Source organism: Cavia porcellus, unplaced genomic scaffold (genome assembly GCF_034190915.1).
Source record: "Cavia porcellus strain 051 isolate PalLab524CR breed Dunkin Hartley unplaced genomic scaffold, mCavPor4.1 scaffold_5, whole genome shotgun sequence".
Lineage (NCBI taxonomy): Eukaryota > Metazoa > Chordata > Mammalia > Rodentia > Caviidae > Cavia > Cavia porcellus.
This window is the reverse complement of record NW_026947488.1, coordinates 2,176,583-2,203,455: the sequence shown is the minus strand read 5'-3', so window position 1 is coordinate 2,203,455 and position 26,873 is coordinate 2,176,583. Positions and strand designations below refer to the sequence as shown.

The 26,873-nt window shown below is 54.4% G+C and overlaps 1 protein-coding gene across 4 annotated transcripts in view; it reads left to right on the top strand.

The window, feature by feature from the left end:
- The window catches only part of Osbpl2 (oxysterol binding protein like 2), a 39,679-nt gene that overhangs the window by 10,041 nt on the left and 2,765 nt on the right, over nt 1-26,873 (top strand). For 2 of the 4 annotated variants that reach the window (XM_003462818.5, XM_005000394.4), the window contains exons 2-12: nt 6,245-6,416; nt 8,383-8,527; nt 12,128-12,203; nt 15,787-15,921; nt 16,559-16,656; nt 18,685-18,867; nt 19,954-20,061; nt 20,562-20,651; nt 22,130-22,253; nt 23,752-23,892; nt 25,852-25,975. In XM_003462818.5, the coding sequence (XP_003462866.1) occupies nt 6,380-6,416; nt 8,383-8,527; nt 12,128-12,203; nt 15,787-15,921; nt 16,559-16,656; nt 18,685-18,867; nt 19,954-20,061; nt 20,562-20,651; nt 22,130-22,253; nt 23,752-23,892; nt 25,852-25,975 (1,261 nt within the window). In that variant the 5' untranslated portion in view covers nt 6,245-6,379. Of the gene's footprint in view, nt 1-5,446; nt 5,468-6,244; nt 6,417-8,382; nt 8,528-12,127; nt 12,204-15,786; nt 15,922-16,558; nt 16,657-18,684; nt 18,868-19,953; nt 20,062-20,561; nt 20,652-22,129; nt 22,254-23,751; nt 23,893-25,851; nt 25,976-26,873 lie in introns of those variants that run through there. The other 2 variants (XM_013144659.3, XM_013144660.3) reach the window with 2 other exon arrangements.

Genomic DNA, 26,873 nt, shown 5'->3' with positions numbered 1-26,873 from the left:
TCATGTGGTCATGGGAGGAGTAAAGTCCCTGAGGGGCCCTGACCTTCACACCCCCAGCCCGCTAGTGCCGTACATGGGAGGTGCTGACCAAGAGAGCCTGGGCTCCCACCACTTTCCAGCGTGGCCGACCGAGGAGCCACTGGCCTTTTCTGCAGTGCGCTCAGACAGCAGAACTGGGCTTGTCTTACTGTTCCGTTTCGCTTTCTCATCCTCCGTCCTGGTCCGAGACCTTCCGCCCTTTAATTTCTACAGAGAGCTGCTTCTGCGCGTTGCATAATAGGCTGTCACCCTGAGGTTCACGAGTGACCCTTATTTCCTGTTTGTGCTCTGATAACATTTCAGTGTTGCCGTAGCATCTGTCTGGGGTCTGACAGGACAGTGCCCGGGCGATGTGGCCAGGTCATCCCGCAGGGTCACTGATGTCCCTGTGGGAATGTGATGGTGGCCTTGGCTCGCCTGGCTAGCTTCTGTTCTACCCTGCACCGTGGGTGGGTTTATCTGTCAGCCCTGAGCTTAGGTGCTGCTGGCTGTGGGGGCCTGGGCCTCAGGTGCTCCGTCGGGGGCCTGCTGCCCGTGGCCCTGCTGTCTCCATTTGTTTCTGCCGCGCACTCCTGGAAGTGGGCTATGTGCCTCCCCGTGTGAGCAAGCGTGGAAGCAGGACTTGCCTCTGCCCAGCTCCTGCACGGCTTTCCTGTAGCTACCTTGAGGGAGCTGGCTTTGTGGTCTCCGCACTGAGTGTGGCCTCTTGGGCCAGGACTAGGCCTTGTGGAGGGTCCCTTGTGTGGTGGTCTGGCTGCCCCAGCCAAGCAAGGGTGCTCCCAGGAACTGGCAAGCTAGAGAGTTCATGCTTGTTACTTAGACTTGCCAGCAGGAGAACATCCCGGGAAGTTGAGAGTTAGATGGGATCATGTCCTTTCTAGGACCAAATGCTGTCGCTGAACATAATGGGAGCTTTCTCCGCTTCAGTGCTGTACAGGGTGGCGGCTGGTGTGGGTGATCTCGGCACGCCTCTCTCCGTAGTATGCCTGCTTGTGGATTTGTGAGTCATGAAATAGAGTTGTATTATTCCCAACAATTTTACTTATTTATTTATTTTGGTACCAGGAATTGAACTCATGACCTCATGCTTTCCAAATGGATGCTGTGCCACTGAGCTGAATCCCTGGCCTGGAATAATTTATATTCAGAATTAATTTTTTCCTTTTCCTTTTCTTTTCTTTTTGGGTACTGGGAGTCAGACTTACAATCTTGTGTTTGCTAGGCAGGTGCTTATGTCGCCGAGCTATATCCTTGGCCCCAGAATCAATTTTTAAACTCAGAAGTGACATTAGAATATTTGCATTATTGGTTTGATTGTCTAGGTTGTCCCGCCTTTTTGGTTTTGGTCTTGCATCCTGGGAATTGGATCCAGCGCCTTGTGCATTCAGGACAGGTGCTCTACCGCTCAGCCACGTCATCAGTCCTTATTTATTTATTTGGTTGTTTATTTTGAGACAGGGTCTTTTCAAATTACTTAAGCTGGCCTCAAACTCGTGACTCTGCTGCCTCCTCCCCCACAGCTGGGATTATAGGGCGCATCACCGTGCAGGTTTTTGATAGATGACAAGTTTCATACAATTATACTTCAGTGAATTTACAGGGCGATCACTCCAGTCTCCGGCTCTAGTCACTCGTTGCCCAAACCATTAGAAATCTTTCTCTAAGAATAACACAAAGATGCATTTGTAAGACCTGAGTGTGAGTACTCCTGGAGGCGGCAGAGCATTTTGGGGCCGATTGGACGGAGGTTCTGACGGAACAGAACATGGATCGCACACAGGCGTATGCAGGTGGCACAGTGGAAGAAGCTTTAAAAGGTGGTGTGGCAGGAACTGCTTTCAGGGCATGGGCACTGGCAGTGCCAGGAGGAAGGGATGGGGGACCCCAGGGTGGGTGGGGCTTATAGTAAGCGATGCTGTGCTTGGGCGCCGGGTGGTAGCAGGACATTCCCTGACCTCTGACCTGGAGTTCCCAGGGTGCACAGGAGGGCATCCTGGCCAGAGATGCCATTCTTAGCTCACTGCCTGGGTTATTTTTCCCTCTGGACTTAAGGAAGGGAGATGCTGCTTAAAGAAAAACAGCCCACAGTTCTTTGCCGAGGCTCTGTCTGCCTGTGTTATTTCTAAGGATGAAGCAGCCGCACATTGTCTCTGGGGTCATTGACTCACAGCCTATGGGCTTCTGGGCAGCCAGGACCCGTGCATTGGACCAGGACTCTTAGAAGTGCAGGGCTGGGCAGACACCTGGGAGGACTGACGTTACAGTTTAAGTATAAAGACTCAGGTATCTCAAGAGCTGGGTTCCCAGTGCAGCAGTACCAGAGCTGGGGCCAGGAGGTGACTGGATAATCGCCAACCCATCCGCGGATGAATTTGCAGCTCAGTGGCTGGGGCAGGGCCCAGCTGGAGGAAGTAGGCACTGATGCTGTGCTTTGAAGTTTGTGTCTTGCCGCCAACCCATTACTCTCTCTGCCTCTCTCTGTGTTTGCTTTCTGGATGCCTGAAGTAAGCAGCCATCTGCTACCAGGCCCTCACACGGGCCCAAAGGAGTGGAGCCAGTGGACCGCAAAACCTCAGAAACCATGAGGCACAATCCCTGTTTCCTCCTCACAGTTGCTTCCTCAGGGATTTTGTCACAGTGCTGGCAAGCCAACTCTCACGACTGAAGACCCCTGCGGTGCTGGGGCCACGTGTTCCTGCAGACTCCAGGTCACCCCGCAGGGGCTGCCAACAGGGCGCATGGCCAGTATCACAGCACGATGCTGTACATCCGCCTGGGACCTCACTTCCTGTGGGCCGTGGGTCTGGTGAGCGTTGATGAAGCGGTGGTGGGATTTCAGTGGCAGCCTGCAGCAGTCGGGGAGCTGAGGGGTCCTGGGACTTAGTGAAGCAGGTGTGGAATGGGTGCCTGCAGACACAGCACGTCCCGGGGTGACCTGGGGCCGTGGGGGAGTTAACTGATGCTCTTGCAGGCCTGTGTGAGGCTGCCTGGGAGGCTTGTGGCCTGGAACGTGGAGACTCATGGGAGAGGTCACCTGAGGACCTCGGTCATGGTTGGGCTTCATGGTCCACGTGGGAGGTATGCAGCCACAGGTGATAGCATTGTCCCCTAGTCAGCTGAGCTTGTGTCTTTAGTGTGAATGACCTTACATCTCACACCTTTGTCTTAAAGATTTTCTGCAAAGTTTGTTTGATTACCTTTAGCATCAGGATGTTTGTCAGGAAGCATATTAAAAACAAAACAGGTGGCTTTTAAAGTGCTTTTCATCCTGGGAGATTTCATAGTACTGCAAAGCAGGCAGACTAGCACAGAGGGCCTTTGCGTGTCTCCAGCCCACAGCCCTCCAGCTCAGGCCCATGCACCCCATGAACCCCGCTCCCCGGGCTATTTTGAAGAAAATCTTGGACATGCTGTGATCGAATCCCTATGTGTTATATCAGTATGTAGAGGAGGCCTCCTAAAAGGGTCCTGTTATGGACCCTCAGAAGCCATCGGGCCTCACGCCATCTGATGTTCACTCTGGGAATGGTAACACACCGTCTGTGAGGCTGGGGCAGGAAGATCGGAGTTTCATGCCCAGCCTGGGCAACTTAGTGGCTTAGGGAGACCCTGTGTCAAAACAAAACAAAACAGTGCCGGGGGTTTAACTCAGCAGTGTAAGCACCTGCCTGGCCAGTGCAAGGTCATGAGTTTGATCCCTGGTACCAACCCCCCCAAAACAGTCACTGTCAGCTATACAGTTCTTTGACAGAATTTCTTTGAGATCTATTTTGCACCCTTGTTTGAATCCTGCGTCAAAGTTAAGTTGTTAGTTGGTATCTCTTTTGGGGAGTAGCTCTTAAAAGGTTAATTGACATATAATAAATTGTTCATAAAGTATACAATCAGGATAAGGAAATGACCCTCCACCTCCTGTACCCCTGCGGTGTAGCTTGGCATGTGCTTTACCGTGACACACATACACTAGAGAAGCCACTGCTTAGTCATGGCTTCCCTTGGCACTGCTCTGTCCCTCTCCCTTTGAGATTTTTGTGATAGGAGAATGGTGCCTTCCTGGAATGCTCCAGAGCCCAGATAAATTGCTTCGTGTATTCCCACGGTGTGCCCAGCAAGCCCCTGCTCTGTGTGCTCCCTGAGGTGGCGGAAAGCCAGCCACTGGCTGGGGTTTGGGCTTGGTTTCTGGCGAGGTGGCGTTGGTGGGTGGGGCCGGGTGCTGAGCAGCTCAGCAGCTGCTGTGGCCCAGAGCAGTGGTGCCTGGGGCTTGTGGTGGCGATGTGCAGGGTGCCCCTTCATCACTGTGCTGGCATCTCATCATCTCATCTATGACTTGGTGACACAGCGGGATGGGCACTGCCAGGACGAAGGCAGGACATGTCCACTTTTGGGTGTTGGCTTCCTGCCATCGCCCAGTGGTGGCATGTTAACTTCTTTTTTATTAGCTTTATGAACTCGGCCTCAGTGTGTTTGCTGTGTCTCGGTTGCTTGTTGTCTCTGGGTGCCCAGTTGCCTCAGCTTTGCAGTGGGAGCTTTTGGCTTGGCCTCCTTTCTTTGTCTGTTTGGTGCTGTTGTGACATTACCGCAGATTGGGCAGCTTATTGCAGACAGAAACTCACTGACTCATGGTGCTGGTGTCTGTCGAGATCTTTCCCACTTCATGTCCCGTGGTGGGAGGCAGGGGAGGAGTACAGCAGACAGAGCTCCAGGGCAGTGCACAGCTCACCTCTTGTAGGGACCACTTCTTAGGGACGTTTCCTGAGGCCTGGACCCTCTCTGCCCAGTGGTGGCCTCCTAGCACCTTTGCAACAGTTGCAGTGGGGAAGGAGAGGCATTCAGACACAGCCCCTCACCTCCTGAAGGGTAGGACAGACCTGCTGGCTACAGCTGTCTCTTCTTGAAGGAACCCTGGTTTTTGAGCCGCTGCCAGGGGACAAAAGCAAGCTGAGCCACTGTAGATGCGATGCATGGCGTCAGAGAGGAATTAGAAGCCAGCAGTGATTTTCCACCTTGTAGAGGATGCAGACTGGGCCCCAGAGAGTGATGCTGCTTGCACTGGTACCCTCTAACTGTTCCAGGTATGCGGTCCTGTGCTGTTCAGAGAGGTGAAGGAGGGAGAAATACTGGGAGTCCTCAGAGATGAGAGCAGTGCAGGAGCTTAGCCCCAGATGCTGAGGATTGGAAGCCTGCAAACAGCAGCTCTAATTTACCTTCACTCTGTGGACAGCCCCGGGGTGAGCCCCGAGGCAGGGGGCCACGTTCCTGAGCACCTTGTGGCCAGTCCTCTTGCGGGACCTCCACTGCCCCTCACATCTGCGTGATCAGCTGGAACAGGAGCTCGAGGCTAGCAATTAAAAGGACTCAGCTTATTTTCAGAAAAAGTGAAGCCTCTTGGGACGTTGACATTTTGCTTCGGTGTCGTGCCTTTTCTGAGGTACTGCTCTTCTTGTGGGAGAAGTTAATGTGTGTGTTTCAAAACACCGAGCCAAAATGAATCTGAGAAAATTTAAGTTTACTTCGGTTTACCCTTATGCAATCAATGTGTATAGCAGTTTCAAGTCTCTGGAATTGAAAAATTGGCCTCAGGCCTAGGGGTGTAGCTCACGATAGAGCATTTATTTATCTAGCACCCTCAAGGCTCTGGGTTTAATCCCCAGCCAGACACACACAAAATTGGCTTGGAATAAGTGTGAAAATTACTTTGAGATACTTTCCCATTTACTTACAGCTACTACGAGGCTTTGAGCACTTAGAGCCCCTGATGGTAAACACCTCACTGAAACTGATCTGCCTTTGAACTGTTGTGATCTTTTCCTAGATTAATGTCTTATTGTTTTCTCACACAACTGTAGGTAACAACTTTCAAATATAGCTTAACATGATAGTCACTTATGATCTGTTACTCATCAGTTATCTTTACATTAGGAACACTTCCCTCATTTATACTGTTTGAAGTCCTCTGTGTGTTACAATACTGTATGTTTTATTTCTTTAGATGTAATTAAGATCAGTTTCAAAATGGGAAGTAGGTATTATTACTGTTTTTTTTTGTGTGTGTGTGTGCCAGGAATTGAACTCATGACCTTGTGCTTGCCAGACAGGTGCTGTGCCTCTGAGCCATATCCCCGGCCCATTAAGTGGGTATTTAAAAATGGGTTTTCAGCCGTGTTTATTCTGGGAGCTAAGCATGCCACAATGTTTCTCTCTTTAGAACTCTAGAGTCTACTGGATTTTTATCAAGAAAAAGATCACAGCTTGAAGTCGCCTCTGCTGCTGAAGTGGATGAGATGCAATGATCCAGTAGGAAGGCCACGCACGGGCAGCAGCAGAGCCTGGCCGCCGAAGCATGAACGGGGAGGAAGAATTCTTTGATGCCGTCACAGGTGAGTTGAAAGCCAGGATGACCCAGAGGCTGCAGTGTGTGTGGGAGTCTGCAGGGTCTGGAGGGCGGGCTTGGCCGAGATGTGGCCCAGCTCAGCAAAACAAGGCCAGGGAGGGTGTGTTACATAAGGCCCAACCCCAGCCCTGTGGGGAGAATGCAGTGACCTTGTCGAGTGGGGGAACCTTGACGTTGGCTCTCGGAAGACAGTTCGAAGGGGCCGTAAAATCTGAAGTTTTCAGAAGAGCCTTCTGGGGGTGGTTTTATCTGGATCCTCCAAGAAGTGATCTTACTTGAATAAGATGGCCCGTGTTCTTCTGTCACTTAATGATCAAAATTACTGGTTTTGCGGGGGGGGGGTGGGGGGGGTGGTCCATGCCTGTAATCCTAGCACTGTAGAGGTGGAGACAGGAGGATTGCTGCAAGTTCAAGGCCAGCGTGAGCTGCATAGCTGAACTCAAAAACCAAAACCAAGAAAACCAACCCCCACGTCACTGGTCTCATGACTGTGCCTCGGGTTTTACTGCTCACAGTCACTGGGAGACAGCTGACTTCTTTCGCGGGGCTCTTCCTGCCTTAAAGTTCAGCCGCTTTTCCCTTTCGGGAAGACATTTCAGAGAGCTGCGTGTGTGAGCCTGGTGGAGGTGAGGCTCGCACACGTGTGGGCTGTGGGCTGAGGGGGCGGAGCAGCGTGTGTGCTGAACGGCCTGCGTCTTTGCCACCCGTCACTCCTGCCACCAGGAGAGCAGAGCTGCTCCGGCCACCGGCCTGGGCGCCTCCCTGCTTCAAGCCCGTGGGTTTTGCACATTCCTCTTCTCTTCTGAGTGTCAGACTTAGAATACCTTTTTAGTGGTCATTTCTATGAAGTGGACCAAATGACCATTGCCAGGAAGAGGTACTTGAGTGGCTGCTTCTGTCCATTTCCGTGTCCTTTCCTTGTCTTTAGGTATAGGAGCGCCAGGATACCAACTGAAATGTTACTGTGGGCCAGGTTTTTTGGTGACAATCCTGTGCTCTTGTTTTTTCTTTTTTTTTTTTTGAGACAAAATTTCACTAAGCAGTTTAGGCTGACCTTGAGCTCACTATGTAGCCCAGGCTGGTCTTGAACTCACTGTGATCCTCCTGTCTCAGCCTTCCAAGTGCTGGGATTACAGATGTGGCCACCATGCCCAGCTCTTGGCAATGCCTGGCAGCCTCTTTCCTGGTGTTCACAGCTGCTCCCCAGCAGAGGCCCAGGCCTCTGCCCCACTAGAGTGCTGAGTCTCCCGCACTAGCTGCCCTCCTGCACCTCCCTATTGGTGCTGGCTGATTGTTGCCCTAATCTTAACTGAAACCCCATGGGAAGGAGACACTGAGCCCTTCCCATCTTTGCAGATGAAATTGTGTTCATTTTTTATTCCTGTGTGTGTTGAAGTCTTCCACTGATTGCATTTTTGTGGATGTGCTCCTGGGAGATGTGTTTGCTGTTGAACCTGCAGTGCGTCCTGGCTGAATTCTCTCTCAGGGAAGGAATCGGCAGGCACTCACACCTGCAGGGCCCCTGGCCTCACCTGGAGCTGTACCTGGCACAGAGAGCTGGGCCTCCATAGATCCCCAGCCAGGGGTCTCACAGGAAGTTTCCTGTTGTCTGAGGACTTGTGGAACTGGGACTTCTGAATGCCTCTGAACTTCTCAGAGAAGTCCCGCAGGATTTTGCCCAGAGAGAGGGCCAGCCTGGTGTGATGCGCGGATGAGCTCCCCTGCTCCAGAAGCCAGTGGCTGTGGAGCTGTTGCTCTTGCATGGTGGCACCTCCCGTGTGTCCCCAGCCCTGAAGTGGAGCTGGACCTGTATGACCTGTATAACCATATTCCAGATGTGTCACTTGGAAACTATGCAAAGCTTTGCATAGTTTGCACAATCAGAATCTTAGAGGTAGATTTTTATATTTGCCGAGTCTTGTGAAAATGACCATTTTGCTTGTTTTGTGCAGGCTTTGATTCTGATAACTCTTCTGGGGAATTTTCAGAGGCAAATCAAAAGATCACTGGAATGATTGACTTGGACACCAGCAAAAGTACAAGGAGTGGGAAAAGTGGGGAGAGGCCCTCTCAAGAGAACGGCATTCAGAAACACAGGTACGGGTCTCAGCGTGCTGCTACAGAGTTTTCAGAGTGCATCTGCAGTCACACTGCACAATCCCCTCAGCTCTCGGGCACGTCCAGCTAGAACAGCACTGTGCCCCAATGCCTGGGCTCAGGGCAGGCTCTTCCAGACAGCCTCTCTGGTCTTGGAATCAACAGAGAGTGGTGCTTTGCATAGTGATTTCCATGGAAGTCTGGGTATATATATATGTAATTTAATTCCTGGGTCGATGCTTATAAATCACTTATGGCAAGTAGCTTTATTGCTAATATGCAGAACCCTTAGGAATTTCTGACTGCTTCTCTGAGATGTCTTCCAGTGCAACTGGCTGCTAGGTTTGAGTCTGCTGCAAGCTTCCACCCCTTCATTTTATTGGGGATGAGAGGTTGCCATTTGGCCCAGCCCCGGGTTCATTGGCGCTGGCCTGTAGTGTTGCTTATGACTCTGAGGCAGACTCAGTCTTGGCATTCCAGGAAAAAAGACTGATTAGAACAGTCATGTCACCTTGGCTAACGTAGTACAGTCACCAATAACAACAGCATCGAACACAGCCTAGAAAATGACAAGCTGTGCTGAGTATGAATTTATACCTTTAACCATATGCCCTGGATTTGTGGTCACATAACAGAATCTAAAGCAAACCGGGAAATTGCTTGCAGTAAATATGCCCTCACTACGGTGATTTTAACCTCAGGGCAGCAAATTTTAAAGGGGTTCGGGGAAATGAGAAGCAGAAGAGGTTAGAAGCAAGCCTGGAGAAGGAAGGATGGTCGTGCAAACTTTGGGAAAGTGGTGAAGACAGGAGGGAAAAAGAGAAGGAAGAAATAAAAGCAGCAGAACAACACAAAGACTAGACACATGTTCACACTCATATAACAAGAACAGACAGTCAAGAGAAAGGAAAACAAAACCAGATGAAAGTTTAAAAAAAATGCTCACTCCCAGGTGTCTCTGCTCTCATTGGTAGACAGAATTGGTACCTGTTTAGGTTAATCCCAGAAAGCCATGCAGGTGATGGTGGGATAGTGGATAATCCCAGTGAGCCTGCACCTTCCACTGAAGGTTTTTTTTTGGTACTGGGGATTGAACTTGTGACCTTGCGCTTGCCAGGCAGGGGCCTGTGCTGCTGAGCTGAATCCCCGTTTCTGCTGGTTTGCGCTGGCTTCTGGCTGTGAGGTTGGGACCTGATTGGTTCAGCCTGCAGTACTGCATGTGCCTCTTGCTGGCTTGATCTTAGCTTCTTAACCTGCTGGAGACTTGAACTGGACCCTGTAGATGGAGCCGGCTGTAGCTGCTCTGAGTTCCAGGCTCAGCTGACCTCTCCCCAGTGTGGTCACTGGCCTGTCACCCTCCCCTGGGGGTGTCTGAACCTGAATAACTCACAAGCCACTGTAGTCTGCTCCATCCGCAGGTCTGTTCTCCACGGAGGCCTCTGGGTGACTGTTTCTCTGCTGTTTCCTGCTCCGCCATCTCCTCGGAGGTCTCCCATCCCAGAAAGGCCAGTGCGGCCCTGCTGGTCCAGGGCCTGCTCAGGCCTGTTGTGCAGAAAGGGCTTGCTGTAAGCCACACTCCATGCCGATTTCCTGCAGATCCTGCTGTTCTTCCTGTGGCTTCCAGTGAGGACAGCAAGGGTTCATTGCTCTAGCAAGACCTCATTATTCCATCTTCCTCCTGCCAAAATGTTCCTGTTCACATAAGTAGATCTGGAGGACGGTGAGCAGTCTCCAGTGATTATGGAGAGAAGCAGGGCACAGGCAGGACCAGCTGCCGGAGGCAGTGGGTGGGAGGGCGCTTGGTACCAGGGCTCTCCAGCCTCCCTGCAGACCTCTGCTGTGAACGTTGGCCCTCTTGCCTGTGTGACACGTCGCCCAGGGCCTGGGTGCCTCACTCGCCTGTCATCCTTTATTCCTGTGCGCAGCAGTTGCAGGAATGACTCCGATGCTGCAGGGCCCTGTCTGAGGCAGCGCACACGCTGGACCTCCACCGTCGTGCTCCGTGGTGCGTGGTTCCCTGTGACCAGCGCCGGCAGTCAGCCCGGTGGCCCTGCCTCACTCTCCCTGCTGCCCTGCTCTGATACTTGGGCCCCTTTAATGACTCCCGGGTCCTTGGGCTCTCCCCGCTCTGCTGCATGCAACCCCCCCCCCCCATCCTGCTTTCTTCCTGCCAGGTAGGGGCACTTCTCAGTCAGACCTGATGGTGCCATCGCCATCTCTACCTGAAGCCTAGGCAGCCCAGCCATGGATTGCCCTTATACCCCAGTCCCAAGTGGCTCGCAACAGCACCCCCTCTAGTTACACACAAGTCCTGGCTTGGACACTGAACTACAAAGTTGCCTTCTTTTTAGGACAAAGCCACCATCATCCCTACCTCTTGTCCTTGGGGTTCAGCCCTATTCACCCCTCTGGCCTCAGCTGTTTGGAACCTGTTTGGAGCCTGAGGCGCATCTTGCCCTGGCCCGCGCTTGCCTCCCCACCCCCTGGCTGGGAGCCTCTTTCTCCATGTCTTTGTGCCTGTTTTTCTTTCTCATTTCCCTGCAGGGGTCATGTCCTTGCTTGGGGTGGTGATACACATCCGGATTCCTGGGACTGACAAGTTCAAGTCCAGCTTGGACAATTTAGAGACTGATAGTCTTTTTGTCAAGCTATAAAAAATAGCTAGGGACATAGCTCAGCTGGAAGTCTCTGGATTCAGTCCCCGGCACTACACACACACACACACACACACACACACACACACACACACACACACACACGGACCCCCCCTTCGGGACCCTCCGAGCCTCGGCCAAGCTGTGCTCCCCTCCTCCTGGCACCCTTGCAGTCTGCACGGTGTGCTGCTGTGGACCGTTTGTGAGGTGCGCTCTTGAGGGAGTGGTGTGGAGCCGTGCGTCTGTCCCCTGGCACGCAGCGCTCGTAAACATTCGTTCACGTCATTTCCAGTGTGCCTCACAGCCCTGCACCCATCCTCCCTCTCTGTTCCACCTGAGTGCTGCCTTGACACAGGGGCTGGCTCGTGGGGCCAGACAGGACTCAGGCTTGCACCTTGTGAGGCCCAGAGCCAGGCAGAGTTGAGGGTCCCCTAGTTTCAGATGCAGAGCCTCACTCCAGAGCAGCTTCCATAAAGTAGGAGTTACACAGAAAAATGCAGAGGTGACCTCCAGGCAGCTGGGAGCAGCACTGGGGACCGGGGAGCCACTCCACGGAGCCTCTCCTGCACCCCCACTTTGTGGCAGCCCACCAAAGCCCATCTCCACTCAGGCTCCACCCCCACCCCAGCAGATGGAGATGGGGATCTCGAGGAGGGAGCCAGGGAGCGAGGGGACAGGGAGCAGGGGAAGATGGTGTGGGAGGAGGGCGCCTCCGAAGAACCAGCGGGTGTTAAAGGGGCTGCAGCGCTTTCCATAATCCGTTTCCTGTGGTGGTACCTGAGGAGGGGAGTGCTGCAGCAGCAGCCTGCCCTTGCTTCTCTCCTGGGCGTGTCGGGGTTCGGAGATGCTCACGCCAGTGCCCAGAGCTGCGAGGCCCTGAGCAGCCAGCCATCAGGGCCGCCGCCTCCCGGGGGTGACAGTGCCTGCTGCTCTCCCGTTTCCCCAGGACGGCACTGCCTGCCCCTATGTTCACCAGGAGCGACTTCAGCGTGTGGAGTATACTGAAAAAGTGCATCGGCCTGGTGAGTTCATGCGGCGTGTTCAGAGCCTGAAAACATAAACATTTTAAACTCGTGAGTTGTTTGCACTGTTGAAAGCTTAAAAAATGCATTGCATGTATTTTTAAACAGCGAGATTAAGATAATTAGGAAGGGAACAAGTAATGAGAAAGGAGGGGATGTGGGGTCATTTGTGGGCAGCAGAGTAGCACCCTACAGGTTCAGCGGGACAGGAAATGTGACATGGCCCTCCTGCAGCACCCATGGTGGACTCCCAGACCCCAGACCACGGACTCTTGGTGTGGACAGTCGAGGGCTTCTCCCCAGCTATATGCCAGGCTGCGGGTCAGGAACAGGTAGAGACAGGAAGACGGCTTGGGCGGTCAGAGTGTCCAGCAGCTATAGCCTGTGTGCCCCCCCTGACTTAGAATCCAGTCTCTGCACTCGGTCTCTCGCGGTCTCATTCACGGGCCAAACCTGGAGCCAGAAACCCCAGGGATGGTCTGGAAATACACTCCCCTGCCTGGGGCTGCCCGCCTGTGTTCTGATGACACCCTTTTTTTTGCCACTTGTGTTTTGCTCTTGTCCACTTGTCCCCCAGAGGAAGCTCCATTTTGCCCGACCCTTTCTTTTGCGGTAATGTTGGACATGGAGAGTTAGAGAAGTAACAAGACGTCTCCAAGCCGTCCTCCGTCCCCCGGACGCTGGCTCCAGATTAGATCACAGTGAAAGACGCGCCTAGGCTCCCCTTTTCTTTCTTTGGCCCTGGGGATTGAGCGCAGGGCTGCACGCATGCTAGACCAGCGCTTGGCCACTGAGACTTCGAGGTTTTCTACTGATGACCACCCCCCGGGTCCCCTGGCTCGGGGGGCTGTCTTGTCCCTCTGCTCTGTCACCGGTCCTCAGCCTTCCCTTGTCATTAGTGACCTTGAAAATTGAAGAGCAGTTGTTTACTCTTGGGCGGGGTCTTCCTTAGTGTGGGCTCATCTGCTGTTTTCTCGTAATTATTGGCTTTTGCATTTATTTTTTTTTTTTGGATCCGGGGATCAAACTCTCGACCTCGCACTTGCCAGGCAGGCATTTTTGCTGCTGAGCTAAATCCCCGGCTGGCTTCTGCATTCTTGGCAGGAATTTGCAGAAATCAGGGCCCCTCCTCAGGGCCTCTTGCTCGACTTCTTACTGGGGTGCTGACCTCGATCACTTGATCAGAGGTCCCCACGCAGAGATCTGCAGTTTCTGTTTTTCCCAGGTGATTACGTGGAAGGAAAACCCTGTCTTATGAATTGAATTTTTATAAATTGTGTATATTTTTACAAACTAATTTTATAAATTTGATTTTGTTTTAAAATATGGGTCCAAAGTTAAATGAGCTATATATATTAGTCTGTTTCATGTTAGCAGACAGGTTAACCTGTTCATGTTAACATAAAGCAGACTGATATATATATATAATACAATACCGCAGAGTAGTCTTGCTATGGGGAAAAGAGGTTTAGTGTTCTGGAGGTACAAGGCCTCGGGGCCATGTCTTTCAGCTGGCAGAGTCCCTGGGTGGCACAGAGCCTCACACGGAGACACAGGGAGCGTGCATGGACTCTCACGCATGTGTTTGTGTACCTTCTTCTTTCTGTTGTTTTTTGTTTGTTTATTTGTTTGTTTTCTGAGGCAAGGTCTCATTCTGTGGTTTAGGCTGGCCTTGAGCTCACAGCAGGCCTCCTGCCTCAGCTCCTGAGTGCTGGCATCACAGGTGTGGGCCACCATGCCCAGTGACTCTCCTTGCCGCTGTCTCGCTATGCAGATTGAGTCACGCAGACTGCACAGATTACCTTAGCCGCTCCTGTCTGTTCCCCAAGGCCCCACGATAGTATGTGGTTTGTGAGTGCTTTGTGTACTCCCTGGTTGCCCTGGAACCAAGCAGGGTGGCCCTGTGGTTCACAGGGGCACCTCTGGTTTTCGGTTGATGCACACAGGCTGCAGTGTGCGCATGCCCACTGAGGTTCTGGGACAGATTCCCAGAAACGGTATTGCGGGACCGAGGATGAATGCACGCAGAGCCTCGGTAGCTGGGGCTGGACCCTCACGGCAGCAGAGCCGCTCTGGGGCACTGCCTCTCCTGGCCTGACCAGAGCCAGCCTCCCCTGCCGGCCCCTGGGCTCCCCTGGTTTTCTGCAGCACCCAGACGGCACATGGAGCCCTGACTGGGTACCGACCACAGGTGTTCTCTGCATTTTGTGTCCCTGCTCCTTCCCAGCCTGCTCTCTTGGGTCTCTAACGCTGTCCCTTCTGCCTGTTCCTGAAATGGGGGTGTAGTTATGAGCTTGCTCTCCCTGCCTTCTTGGGCCAGCCCCCCTCGTGTGGTCATGGTGACCCAGTTGTAACTCCAGTGCCAGCCCTCCCGGGCCCACACCCCCACTTTTCTCAGGGTTCCCGAGCAGGCAGCCTCTCTGTCCCAGGCTCCCAGCCTGTCCATTGTCGCCCTCAGCTGAGGCTGGTCCTGAGCCATCTCCCTGGACCTGGCCTAAGAGCAGAACCAGCAGAGCCAGTCACGGAATGCTCTGAGCTCACTCCAGCCGTGGGGGCATCGTCCTGGCCCGGACAGATGTGGAGCCCAGAGGTTAGCAGCTCAGTGCCAGGGAACCCTTACTGGGGACGCCCAGTCGTCTACGTCCTGTACCTCTTCCGCTGTGCTTAGCTGTCTCCTCCTGGGAGCCCCTCTGTCCCCACAGGGACAGCTGCATGGCCACAAGCTCACTTCTGCCAGCACAGTGCTGGGGAGAAGGTGTCCGAGATGCCTTTCCCGACTGAAAGATCTTTGGGCAGAGTCACACAAGCTCATGGTGAAGGACCTTGCTTAGGCATTTCTGGGTCATCCTGGCGGCCGTGGAAGCTAGGGGTGATTTATTTCCTTTTATTTAAGGTATGATCTCATGTTGTCTAGGCTGGTATCTAACTCCTGTTTGAAGCAGTCCTTCTGCCTCAGCCTCCTGAGTAACGAGGACCATCATGCCTGCCATTACACCCAGCTAGGAATAATTTTTTTTTTCTTTTTCGTTTTTATCGGTACCAGGGATCGAACTCACGACTGCCTGCTTGCAAGGCAAGCGCTTATGCCGCTGAGCTAAATCCCCAGCCTCTTAGGAATAATTTTTTTCTTTTTTTTTTCAGTCTTTTTGTTTAGTTTTGTTTTGTTTTTTGAGATAATGTCTCACTATTTAAGTTCAGGCTGGCCTTGAACTTGTTATATCGTACAAGGCTGGCCTCAAGCTCATGGCGGTTCTACTGCTTAGCCTCTTGAATGCTGGGATTGTGGGTGTGTGTCATCATACCTGTCTGTTTCTTGTTTTTTTGAGATAGGGTCTTGCTGTGCAGTTCAGGCTGGCCGTGAACTTGGTAGGTAGCCCTGCCTGGCCTTGGACTTACAGTCGTCCTAGCTCAGCCTCAATAGTGATGGGATTGGCGGGAGCGATTAAGCACTGGCGTCGCACGTCTGGAAGCAGAGTCAGGAAAGAGCAGGAGGCAGTAGTCAGGAGTGTGATGGGGGTCAGGAGTGGGCTGGCGTGCAGCCGAGACCCGTGGGCACCACAGCAGGTCTCCCGGGTCCTTCCAGGAGCTGTCCAAGATCACAATGCCGATTGCCTTCAACGAGCCCCTGAGTTTCCTGCAGCGGATCACGGAGTACATGGAGCATGTGTTCCTCATCCACAGAGCCTCCCGCCAGGCGCAGCCCCTGGAGAGGATGCAGGTGAGCCCTCGCAGGCCAGCAGCATGTTGGTTGGATGCATGAGGACCCTTTTGAAGGTCTGAGCTGTAGCCCTAGGAACTTAGGAACTTGGCACCCTGCTGACAGGAAGTCAGTGAGTGGGCCCTCCATAGGTAGGAGTTCTGGCCTCGCAGGGCTCACGTCATTGTTGCTTGCTTGTGTGTACGCACAAGTGCACACACACATCCATGCATGGACACACATGGGTGGCACACATGCAGTGCACACATATCTTTACTTGTATGCATGTGTGCATGTATGTTTGCATGGGTCGGCCCATGTTTACATGCACATGTCTGTGAGCAGAATGAGTGTACTTGAGCCTCCTGAATGCTCGTGAACAAGACAGACAGACAGACAGACTGATGTTGCCACTCTGTTCACGAGGGTACCGATTGTAGGGCAGGATCTGTGCACTGTTCTGTTTCTTTGTGGCACTGAAGCAATTGCGGGCGACGAAAGGCATGTGGCAGGAAGTCCTGCAATCTCCAAACACGTTACTCGGGGAAAGCAAGGAGTCAGCGGAGTAAATAATGACCCGGAGGCTGAGCGTGCGCTCCCTCGGTGCCGCACTGCCGGCCGGCCGGAGCGTTCTAACCCTCCTGTGGATTGTTTGCAGTCCGTGGCTGCTTTCGCCGTCTCTGCTGTGGCTTCCCAGTGGGAGAGGACCGGCAAACCATTCAACCCGCTCCTGGGGGAGACGTATGAGCTGGTCAGGTAAGGGGGCCCGTCACGAGTACCGAGCAGATGGCTTCTTGATGACACAAGTGCAGTCCTCTCCCCAGCACCGGCTCTTGGCTCTGAGGGGAGACAGCTGTGGAGCATTTACAGAGCAGTAGGCAAGAAGGTGTTTTACACACACACACATACATACCCCCCCAGACACACACACACAGAATATTGTGCTCATGGGGGAATAAAACCCTAGTAGTGCAGGACAGGGCTGCAGTAGGCTGTTCAGGACCAGTGGCCACCTGGACTGTGACATTCCTGTGCAGCCAGAGGACTCATGGAGGGGTGGTGGCTTCCTAAAGTGCAGGTGGGCACCGCTGGGCGGAATGGGGCTGCTGAGCCACAGCAGTTTGCTGAGTGTTACTGAGAGTGGCCGTGGAGGCCCGTGGGTGCTCCATGCCGGACGGGCTGCCAGCCTGCCCTGCTGGGGCTCTGCAGTGGTGGACAGCCTGGCTGCCAGATCCTCCAGCTGACTACGCAGGGCCCTTCCCAAAGGCCCTCTTCTCATGGCCAGGAGGCCTCTGATTCAGCCCCAGGTCACAGGGTGGCTGTCAGGCTCTGGGGACTGGACTGGCTGGGATTCCCTTCCCTGCCTCGTTGCCTAGGGGCTGTGGTTGTTCAAGACTGTCCAGAAAAATGCCTGTAGACAGAAGGGAGGCCCTGTGTTCCCTGGCCGTGGGTCGGGTTGGCCCAGCAGAGCCCTGGGGGTCAGTGAGACCCAGGGTGCAGCTGCCTTGTGATGCTATTCGTGCCCGCCCAGGCTCCTTCTTGGCCCCTCACCATCGGCCCAGTCTCCTTCATCCCTTCTCAGGTCAGTTGCCAGCCCTTCCCTGTGCCCTGCCAGCGAGGGCACTATCTGGAGCAAAGCCGTGGCTGTGACACTGGCTGGCACCTGCTCCCCAGGTGCCATGGCCTCTGAGAAAGAGGGGCTGGCTGGGAGGGTGCGTGCTGTGGAGACACAGAGAGGACACTGCGGTGGCAGAGGCCACAGGCCTGCGAAGATGCAGGCCGCCCGAGATGCTGCCCCAGAGGTGATGCGTGGTGCATCATTAGTCTGTCTTGGGAGCTTCATTCAGGGGTTGAACTAGTTTCACAGACAGAAGGAGAAAGCAGATTCGTTTCAGATCCCTGCACAGCCGGCTCGTCACGCTGTCCGCTCGAGGCCCACTTGCCAGCGTCTGTCACTTAGAGTGCCCAGAGGCCAGTGGCCTGGCCCCGCCGTGGTGCATGGCCGCAGTCCTGTGGCAGCCCAAGTCTTTCATCCCGTCACATCCCTCTGTAGCTAAAAATACGCTTTCTTTTCTTAGACAAGTATTCATTTTGTAAATTATATACCTTGGTAGGCAACCTTTTAAAACCTAATTTTTTAACTTTCCTTCCTCTGTAACGATTGGAAATTCTGATTCCAGCTAAGTTAGTAATTATGTGGTTTAGCTTTTATAATTTTTAATGACTACAACTGTAGGTGTATTCACCGTTCCGGAACAATTAAAAACTGACATTTTTATTGAATAAGAAAGTCTGCTGAAAGTCCTGTTTCTTAGCTGGGAATATTGAGGTCTAAGACATTCTGTCCCAAAGATTTGGGAGCATGGAGGCTGGGCAGGACCGCCCTCCGGGGCCTGGGAGCACAGGTCTGAGTTTGTCAGCACTGGAGGGTTGAAGAGGGAGTTTGGGGCAGGGTTGCCCTCGTCTGAGGCACCTCTGGCCAGTGCCCACAGGCTCAGGTGTCCTTGGCCGTGAGCAGCAGGGCAGGTGGTCTTCCCGTGTGTGAGCTGGTTCTGAGGGTGGCTGCCTGCTGTGTCACCCTTCGGCCAGTCGTGCTGTCCGGGCACAGGCTTAGCCTGGAGACTGTTGGTGTCCCCAGCAGCCGGGGGAGGGCCGCAGTGGGCCCCTGGCCTGGGCCGCGGTGCTCCCTCTGGCCCGACGGGGAGCAGCCTCGTGTCTTGTCGTCACTCAGAGCTATTTCTCTTTTCTGCCCCCTCTCCCTCCTTTCTCTTGTTTCGGCCCTAGGGAAGATTTAGGATTCAGATTCATATCCGAACAGGTCAGTCACCACCCTCCCATTAGTGCATTTTATTCAGAGGGTCTCAGCCAAGACTTCGTGTTCCACGGCTCCATCTACCCAAAGCTGAAGTTCTGGGGCAAGAGCGTGGAGGCGGAACCTCGAGGGACCATCACCTTGGAGCTTCTCAAGTGAGTGGTGCTCACCAGCCAGCCAGCCAGCCAGCCAGCCGGTCAGCCCTGGCTGGCTGCACGCTGCCTCCTCACGGGGCGCCTGGCCTCTTCGTAGGGCAGGTGGCCTTCCCGCCAGCACGCTTCCGCTCGCCTCTGGGCTTGAGAGTGCGCTGTCCTCGAGACTGGTGGGCCTCCCACCCACCCTGTGCTTGAGTCCCTCACTGTGTCCACCATCCCGAGCTGCCCAAGGCCAGGGGTTTCTGAGAGCAGAGGCGCCCTCCCGGCAGCAGAGCCGGGCTCTCCAGACTGCTTCCAAGCTGCTTCACGCCTGGCCTCCGTCCGGCCTCCCCAGAGCTGCTCCATGCAGAACTGAAAAGTTGTGCGCTGCTAGTGGAGACTGAACCCGGGGGCTCTTTCCCACTAAGCTCAGGGTGCCTGTATTTTGAATTAGGGTCTCACTGAGTTGCATAGGCTAGGCTGTACCCAGAACCTTCCTGCCCCAGCGTTCCAAGTAGCTGGTGTTCCAGATGTGTGCTGCTCTATGCAGCCAGAAACCTTCTGGGTTAATGTGTTTGGGTCCCGCCTGTCATGTGGTCATGTTCCAAGCTGGTTTTGCCCTTAGCTCCAGATGTGGTCTGGGCTTCGGGCCTGGCCATCTGCCGCCTCTCACGTTTGTGAGGTTCCTCTCGCACCAGGGCCATTTGGAGGGTGCGGAGTAAAGGAAAAGGTGCAGAGCACTGTCTGTCGGCAGTCGCCATCTGCAGTGTCCCCAGTGCCGCCCCCACAGAGCTCGGGCCGGCATTGCCGCACAGTGCGCACTGAAGTGGCTTTTCTTCTGGCAACTTCACAGGAAAGCCATTTCCTTTTGTCTCAGTCTCTTTTATTGCTTATTAACTTGTCTTGACATTTAAGTAGAAAGCTTTGTTGATGCTACAAAGGGAAGAAGAAATAAATTTCAAACACAGGCTAACCAAATAGCCTGTGTAGAGGGACTTCAAAGGGACCCAGCCCCAGCAGGCTCCCGGTTCTGTCTGGCCATGGCCTCCTGCTCATGCAGGCTCTGTGCCTCGACGCCCCTCACTTGCTTGTTTCTGGCCTTTTCAGACACAACGAGGCCTACACCTGGACCAACCCCACCTGCTGCGTGCACAACGTCATCATCGGGAAGCTGTGGATAGAGCAGTACGGAGTGGTGGAGATCCTGAACCACAGGTGGCTGTGCTGGCCACTACCCCCAGCCTCAGGGCTCGGGCAGAGGGTCCTCGGGTGGTGGCGGCCCACGGGGTTTGGCCCTGGCCCTGCTGAGGTCATCTCAACACTGTTGACCGAGTGGTGTTTTGAGTCACAGTAGTGAGCTCACCTGCAGTTCTGAGCTGCGTTGGGTCGAGTGTGTTGGGTCAAGGTGTCAGCACTGCCTCGAGCGCTGTCTGGTGGTCACGCCTGGAAGCCCGAGCTTTTGCCATGAGGTGGAGATCGTTTATTACTCAGGAGATGCGCAGTTGAGTTACGAGTTACAAGGCCACCCAAGTGACCTGTGGGTACATTTACCAAGCGTGCAACCATCACCGCAGGCCGGGTCTAGAGGATTTCTGTCACCCCTGAAAGGCCCGTGGGATGCCGCCATCACGCCACGGCTGCCCACACTCCCAGCCTGGGCCCTGCTCCCGTTCAGTGTCACCTCACAGCAAAGCCCCCGTTTGTTCTCCCCGCAGGACCGGTGATAAGTGCGTGCTTCACTTCAAGCCCTGCGGCCTGTTTGGGAAGGAGCTACACAGAGTGGAAGGGCACATTCAAGACAAAAAGTGGGTGTGCTGTTGGGGTGCGTGGGTGTGGCCAGTGTGCAGTGTGCCCCGTTCGGGAACGGCGTGGTCTGTAGTACAGGTCTAGGTGAGGGCAGTGGGCTGCCTTCCCGGGAGGCGGAAGGCTCAAGCCCCTGAGACGTGGGGCTTCTTCACTGCGGTGACGCTGCAGGGCTACAGACACCGGGCTGAGCCTGCAGAGCTTTGACTGTGCGCCCCCTTCACTCTGCGGGCACCCAGCGCATGGGCGCCTGGCCGCACATGCCAGAGTGTGAACCGAGATGTTTTAAAGTTTATGTGGGCAGAGAAGCGGTCCGACTGTTCAGATTTTCCCCTGCTCTGGATTAGTTCTGTTATCTTTTAGGTCTCAATCTCTCTGTCTCTTTTCAGTAAGGAATTTGAGCCACATAACAGCAAGCGATTCCTTCCAGCTCTTAGGATCTAGTTTCCAATGTGGACACTTTAAGCAGCCTTATCCATGTTCCCTGGGGCACAGAAACTTACCTGTTCATGCTGCCTGTAAGATGCCATCTCCTGGGAAATGCCCTTGGGCCCGGCACAGCTTTTTAGGGTGGCAGCCTGCTGGGGTCTCCTCCCCCAGAGTCACCCCGGCTATAGGCACAGAGGCTGCTCTGTAGCCCTGAGAATGCCCAAACTTTTCTTCGGGTTTTGGAGATTCCATGCTAAATCTGAGCATGCCGTTTCCTCAGAGATGGAGAGGTGGCCACCATGCCGTCTGCACTGACCAGTCCAGGCTGCATTGCCCTTGTCCCATTGTACTGGCCTGGAAGGTCGCCACTGAGACACTTGTCCTCTCCCAGTGGCAGGAGCCTGTCAGAGCAGTGCATCCTGGGAGCAGAGGCCACTGTGTGCTCTCCTCAGACAAAGGGGCAAAGGGCCCGGCAGGGTGGTGGCTCTGTTCCTTTTGGAATCAGGCACAGAGCTCCGTGACCAGAGAAATCAGACACCACCAGCTCCTCGGGGCCTGGGCTGTTGACATAACCGACAGGAAAGGCCTGAAGGCACACAGCACTTGAAGTCTGGTTTAAGACACAGCAGTGTGGCCTCGGGACGGAGGTCAGTGGTCAGCAGTGCCTCGCCTGTGTGAGGCCCGGGTTTCAGCCCCGGCACCACGGAAACAATCGAGATTGGAATGTGCAAATTTAAATTGAGAAAAATAGATAATTGCTCTTTTTCTTGGACCTTCTTATCTCCTTTGTAATTCTCCCCGAGGCCCTGTGGCTGCCTCTCTCTAGGCTGCTGAGCTTTGTGTTCCTCTCAGCTGTGGCATCAGGTCAGGAGTAGCTGCTTTCAGACAGGGAGCGCCTGCGTGTGCATTTCCCTCTGCACTTACCCCCGGCCTCGTCCCAGTGCAGAGGATCCCGAGAGGAGGAGGTGTCCCACAGGCAGCGTGAAGGGGCCTCGCGGGGACGGGTGCCTCGTGATGGCTCTGAACTGGGTCGGGACCCCCTTTCTTACAGCAAAAAGAAGCTCTTCATAATCTACGGCAAGTGGACGGAGTGCCTGTGGGGCATAGAGCCTGCGTCCTACGAGTCCTTCAAGAAGCAGGAGAAAAGAGGCGACCACCCGAGGAAAGCCAAGCTGGTGAGCCGTCCCGCTGCAGCCCTGGCGGGGAGCCTGGGTGGGTGAGGCCACAGCTGCTCGGAGGCTCCAGGCTCGCTCCTGGGCCAGTGCGGGAGGGCCAAGCCGGGAGTTTGTGTTAAGGTGCAGCTGCCTGTCTGCCTGCGCTCTGGTGCTGGGTGGGAGTCTCTGCCTTCAGATTGTGTCGGGGCTGTGTCATAAACTGTGGTTTCCTCCCGGGACTAAAAATGTCCCAGAAACCTCACGCAAATGCATTTCTTTTCTGGAAATTCTAAATTCTGGGTTCTTCTTTTTTTTTTTTCCTTAGTTTTTTTTTTTCTTTTTCTCTTTTTATCGGTACCGGGGATCAAACTCACGACCGCCTGCTTGCAAGGCAGGTGCTTATGCCGCTGAGCTAAACCCAATTCTGGGTCCTTCTTAATAAATCCCCTTCCTTTATGTGAAACAGCTTAGATCTATTTAAAAAGCCAGGTGAGTTTTGTTTGTAGTTTTTATAGTTCTGAGTATGAGATAACATTTTTTCCAGTTCTGAGTACTAGGTAACCTATTCAGCAATCAGGAAAATTGGCAAGGATTTTCCCCCGTACATTAGGATACTGATGATTTTAAGACAGTAATTCTAAAGTAATAAAAGATGTGTCATGTTTTCTGGATAATCAATGGGAATGTATTGAATCAAGGTGTTCAATATTTATTTTTAAAAAGGACCAGGGATGTAGCACAGCGCTTGCCTGGCAAGTGTGAGGTTGTGAGTTCGGTCCCTGGTACAAAAAAAAAAGATATCTTTTCTAATAATTCTCTTGTTTAAAAAAAAAGGAACATTCCATTTAAAGGCTACACATAGTTGAAATGTGAGCTCCACTTAGTGGTGTCATGTAATACTTTGGCCTGCTCTGTGGTCCTTTGGGTGACCTAGAGCTCAGAGCATGTCCCTTTGCTGGCGTCCGGTAGAGGGACCCTGAGCTTTGCTCCCAGCCCAGGGCTCTGCCCTCCACTGCGGTTCTGTTTGCAGCTTCCTCGGCTGAACCGACTCTGGAGATGGGGAGGCCATCGTGTTCTGGGAAGGATGGTTTGGACACTGGGCATAGTCTAGAAGGCGAGCTCCTGTGATCCCAGCCATGGGGACTGCTTGGTTGAGGGCCAGCAGCAGCATCTGGGGAAGCTCCAGTCTGCTGCCCTTCATGCTGAGGTGGGCAGGCACCCTGCATGTGGCCTGGTGCCCGCAGAGCCCAGGATGCCTGCAGCCGTACCCAGCTGCCTCACCTTCTCTCTGGGTGGGACAGCCCAGTGCAGCATAGCCCTGCAGAGGGCTGAGCTGGTTTCCTGAGCCCTACCCTTTCCACACACCAGAGGATGGCCAGTGTCATCTCTCGAGAGGAAACCTGGTTTTCTTCTTGGTTAACAAAAAGGGTCTCGCTCTGCAGAGGGACCTGGGAACAGGCCTTGAAGTTCCAGCTGGCAGCTGTATGGTACAGGAATACCTAAATGTCCTGTGTTTCAGGATGATGGCCCAGAAAAGGCTGACAGTGACGTGGCTGGCGATGTGGCTGATGATGTGCCTGTAGCTCAGGAGACAGTGCACGTCATCCCTGGGAGCAAGCTACTCTGGAGGATCAACAGCCGGCCCCCCAACTCTGCTCAGGTCTGTACTCCTCGCACCTGCGTGCTCTGTGTGGGCCCAGGCCAGCCTGGTGCCAGGTACTGAGGGTTTGCCACGCCCTCTCTATGTCCCTGATACGCCTCAGTCAGCATCTCTGAGCACTCTGCTTCTGCAGCTGGGGCCCGAGGGCCCATGCCCTCCAGAGCGGCACCCAGCCGTGTACCCATGTGCAGCCCAGGCCCACTCCTCTGCAATGCCCATGAGGTCTGGGAACTGGTTCCTGCCTGTTTCCATGCCCGGCCGCCGCACTGGAGCCCCCCACACTTGTGCCTGTCCTTCCACCAAGCACGGGGCACCTGGCTTTGTCCCCGAGCCGCTCAGACTGTCCTCGTCACAAGAGGACTCCAGACTCCTCGGTGAGGCCCGAGTTCTGACCTCCATGTCTGTCTTTCTAATCCGTCTCATCTCTGAGACCTGGGCTCAGAAGCTCTTGGCTGGCACTGCGGGTGGGCACACCACTGTGTGGGCACTAAACACAGTGTGACATTTCTGTCTGAGGACTGCACTTAAGAATTCTCATTACATCTGTGTGACATTGTTTATTATAGTACAAATAGTATGAGATACAAACATATAAAAGGAAAACATGCAGGCGGAGCATCCTGTAACACACTGCACGTTGTAATGCCGAGTGCCAGCATGCTTTCTGTGCGTGCAGGTGCGCTGCCCACGCACGCGGCCCTGGAGCCTCTGCCTGCGTCTGCGCTGCGCTGCTGCCTCTGTGTAGATATGCATGGGGGAGCGTGCGGCTCGCCTCCCCAAGCGATGTCGCTGTTTGAGGAGCACAATGATACTAGTTCACATCTGCTTCGTTTTTGTTTAGAGAAATAAAGCTTGTGTGTTCTCAGGGAAGTTAATTTTAAGAATAACCTCGCGCCCCACCCTTTGGTTCTCTGGTGCCGGTTGAAGCTTCCTGCCTGCTAGCTGTAGGCTGGGCCTGGGTGCTGGGAGCAGATCGGCCCCAGTGTCCCCCTCTCTGCCCAGCAGGTGGCTGGTGGCAGGGAGGGGCACACTCCAGGGGTAGCCCGGTGTTATCTTAGAAGGTGTTGGGGACAGGGACGCTGCAGTGAGAGAGAGGATGGGGCCTCCAGGAGGACCTGGCAGCTGAGGCTGTCTGAGGCCAGAGGGGATGGCCACGCGAGGTCAGGATGCTGGAATCTGGGGTTTTGTGTGACACAGGTACCCCAGAGCTCACTTGTCAGGGGTGATCAGATAGGATTTGCATCTCTATGGCCCTGGAGCCACTTACTGAGACACCATGTTAAGCGAGAGAGAGGAGGAGGCCAGGTGGGAGCAGGGGCGTCAGGGCAGGAGGTGCAGCAGACTGCAAGCCTGCGCTGGACATGTTCACCCTGGGGATTCTTTCAGCCACTGAGAGACAGTGAAGCCAGCTGTGGGACACAGGCCTGTAATCCCAGCTTTCTGGGAGGCTGAGACAAGAGGATGGCAGGTTTGAGCCCAGCCTGGGGAACTCAGTGATTTAATGAGCACTTGTCTTAAAGTTTAAATAAAGGGATGGAGCTTAGTACAAATGTCCTCGGTTCAAGCCCTACAAATGGGGAGAAAAAGATGCTGAGCAAAGAGGCGTCCAAGTCACCAGTGGGCTTCCTGGGGGCAGTGTGTACACTGCGCCCTAAGACTGGCGGGTAGCCGGCGTGAGGGCACACACCAGCACCGAGGGCGGAGGCAGGAGCACTGCTGTGAGTTTGAGTCCAGCTTGTGCTACACAGTGAGGCCCCGTCTCCAAGAGGAAATGACTGAAGACGCCAGGGCCGAGACCCTGGGCGGCCCTGTGGTGGGGCGTGGCAGCAGGTGCTGGGCTGAGCAGGACTCGGTGCCTGATGACACATGGCCACGTGTAGTGTTTTGGGTGACCATGGCTTAGATCCCAAGTTGTGTGAATCAGGGGCTGTTTACAGGGCCGTGTCTGTGCCCCTACAGATGTACAATTTCACCAGCTTCACTGTGAGCCTCAATGAGCTAGAGTCGGGCATGGAGAAGACCCTGCCGCCCACGGACTGCCGCCTGCGCCCGGACATCCGAGGCATGGAGAACGGCAACATGGGTACGTCCGCGCCAGGGCTCGAGGAGGTGTCCCCCAGAAAGGGTCCCCAGGCCCTTTGACCAAATCAGGTGGCAAGCAGGCCTCTGCACACCGCTGCTCAGGCAGCTGCTTGGAGGCTCGTAACGGCCTCTGTAAACACAGTAAATTAAACCCCGAGACTCAAGGATGGCCACGAGCCTGCGAACCTGGCCCACTGAGGCAGGATGATCTCGAGCTGAAGCCCAGCGGGCCCAAAAACAGAAAATATGGGTGTAATTTTTATTATAAAACTTGCCCTGTGTTAAGATGGTGAAGCCCTGAATTCTCACGCCTGCAGCGGATCACTGCTGCGCCCTGATCTGCCCGCAAGGGCCCGTCTGCCACACTGCTGTGAGCTCTGCACATCACCACTCCCGGTTTCTTTTCTTGGTGCTGGGATTGGAACTGGGGCGCTTGTGCTTGCCAGGCAGGCGCCGTTTCAGTGAGCCATGTCCCTGCCTGGTGCTCCCAGTTTCAGTGTGACAGGGAGCTGGGCTCTTGCTCACTCATGCAGCTCGGAGTGCCTGGCCGCACACACTCAGTGGAGAAGAAAAGGGCTGGGGCCGGGGCAGGGGGTGCAGTGTGAAGTGCAGGCTCGGGGGTTCCGCTCCCCGTCCACCCCCAGAATGAGCTGAGCTCAAGAGTGGACACCTGAGGGCCCACATTACCAGAACTCACCTCCTATGCAGGCGGCTTTGAGACGCACCCCTCTGGGCTGCGCGAGCCTGCCCCCTCTGCCACCTGCACAGCTGGGTGTTCGGGTGATGTGCCAGGAGCATTGTGGCCCACACTCAGAGCAGTGCCATCGTCCTGCACAGTGGCTCTGCTCCGGGTCCCAGGGAAGTCCCTCCAGCACCCAGGCGCCAGGGCGGAGCGTGTC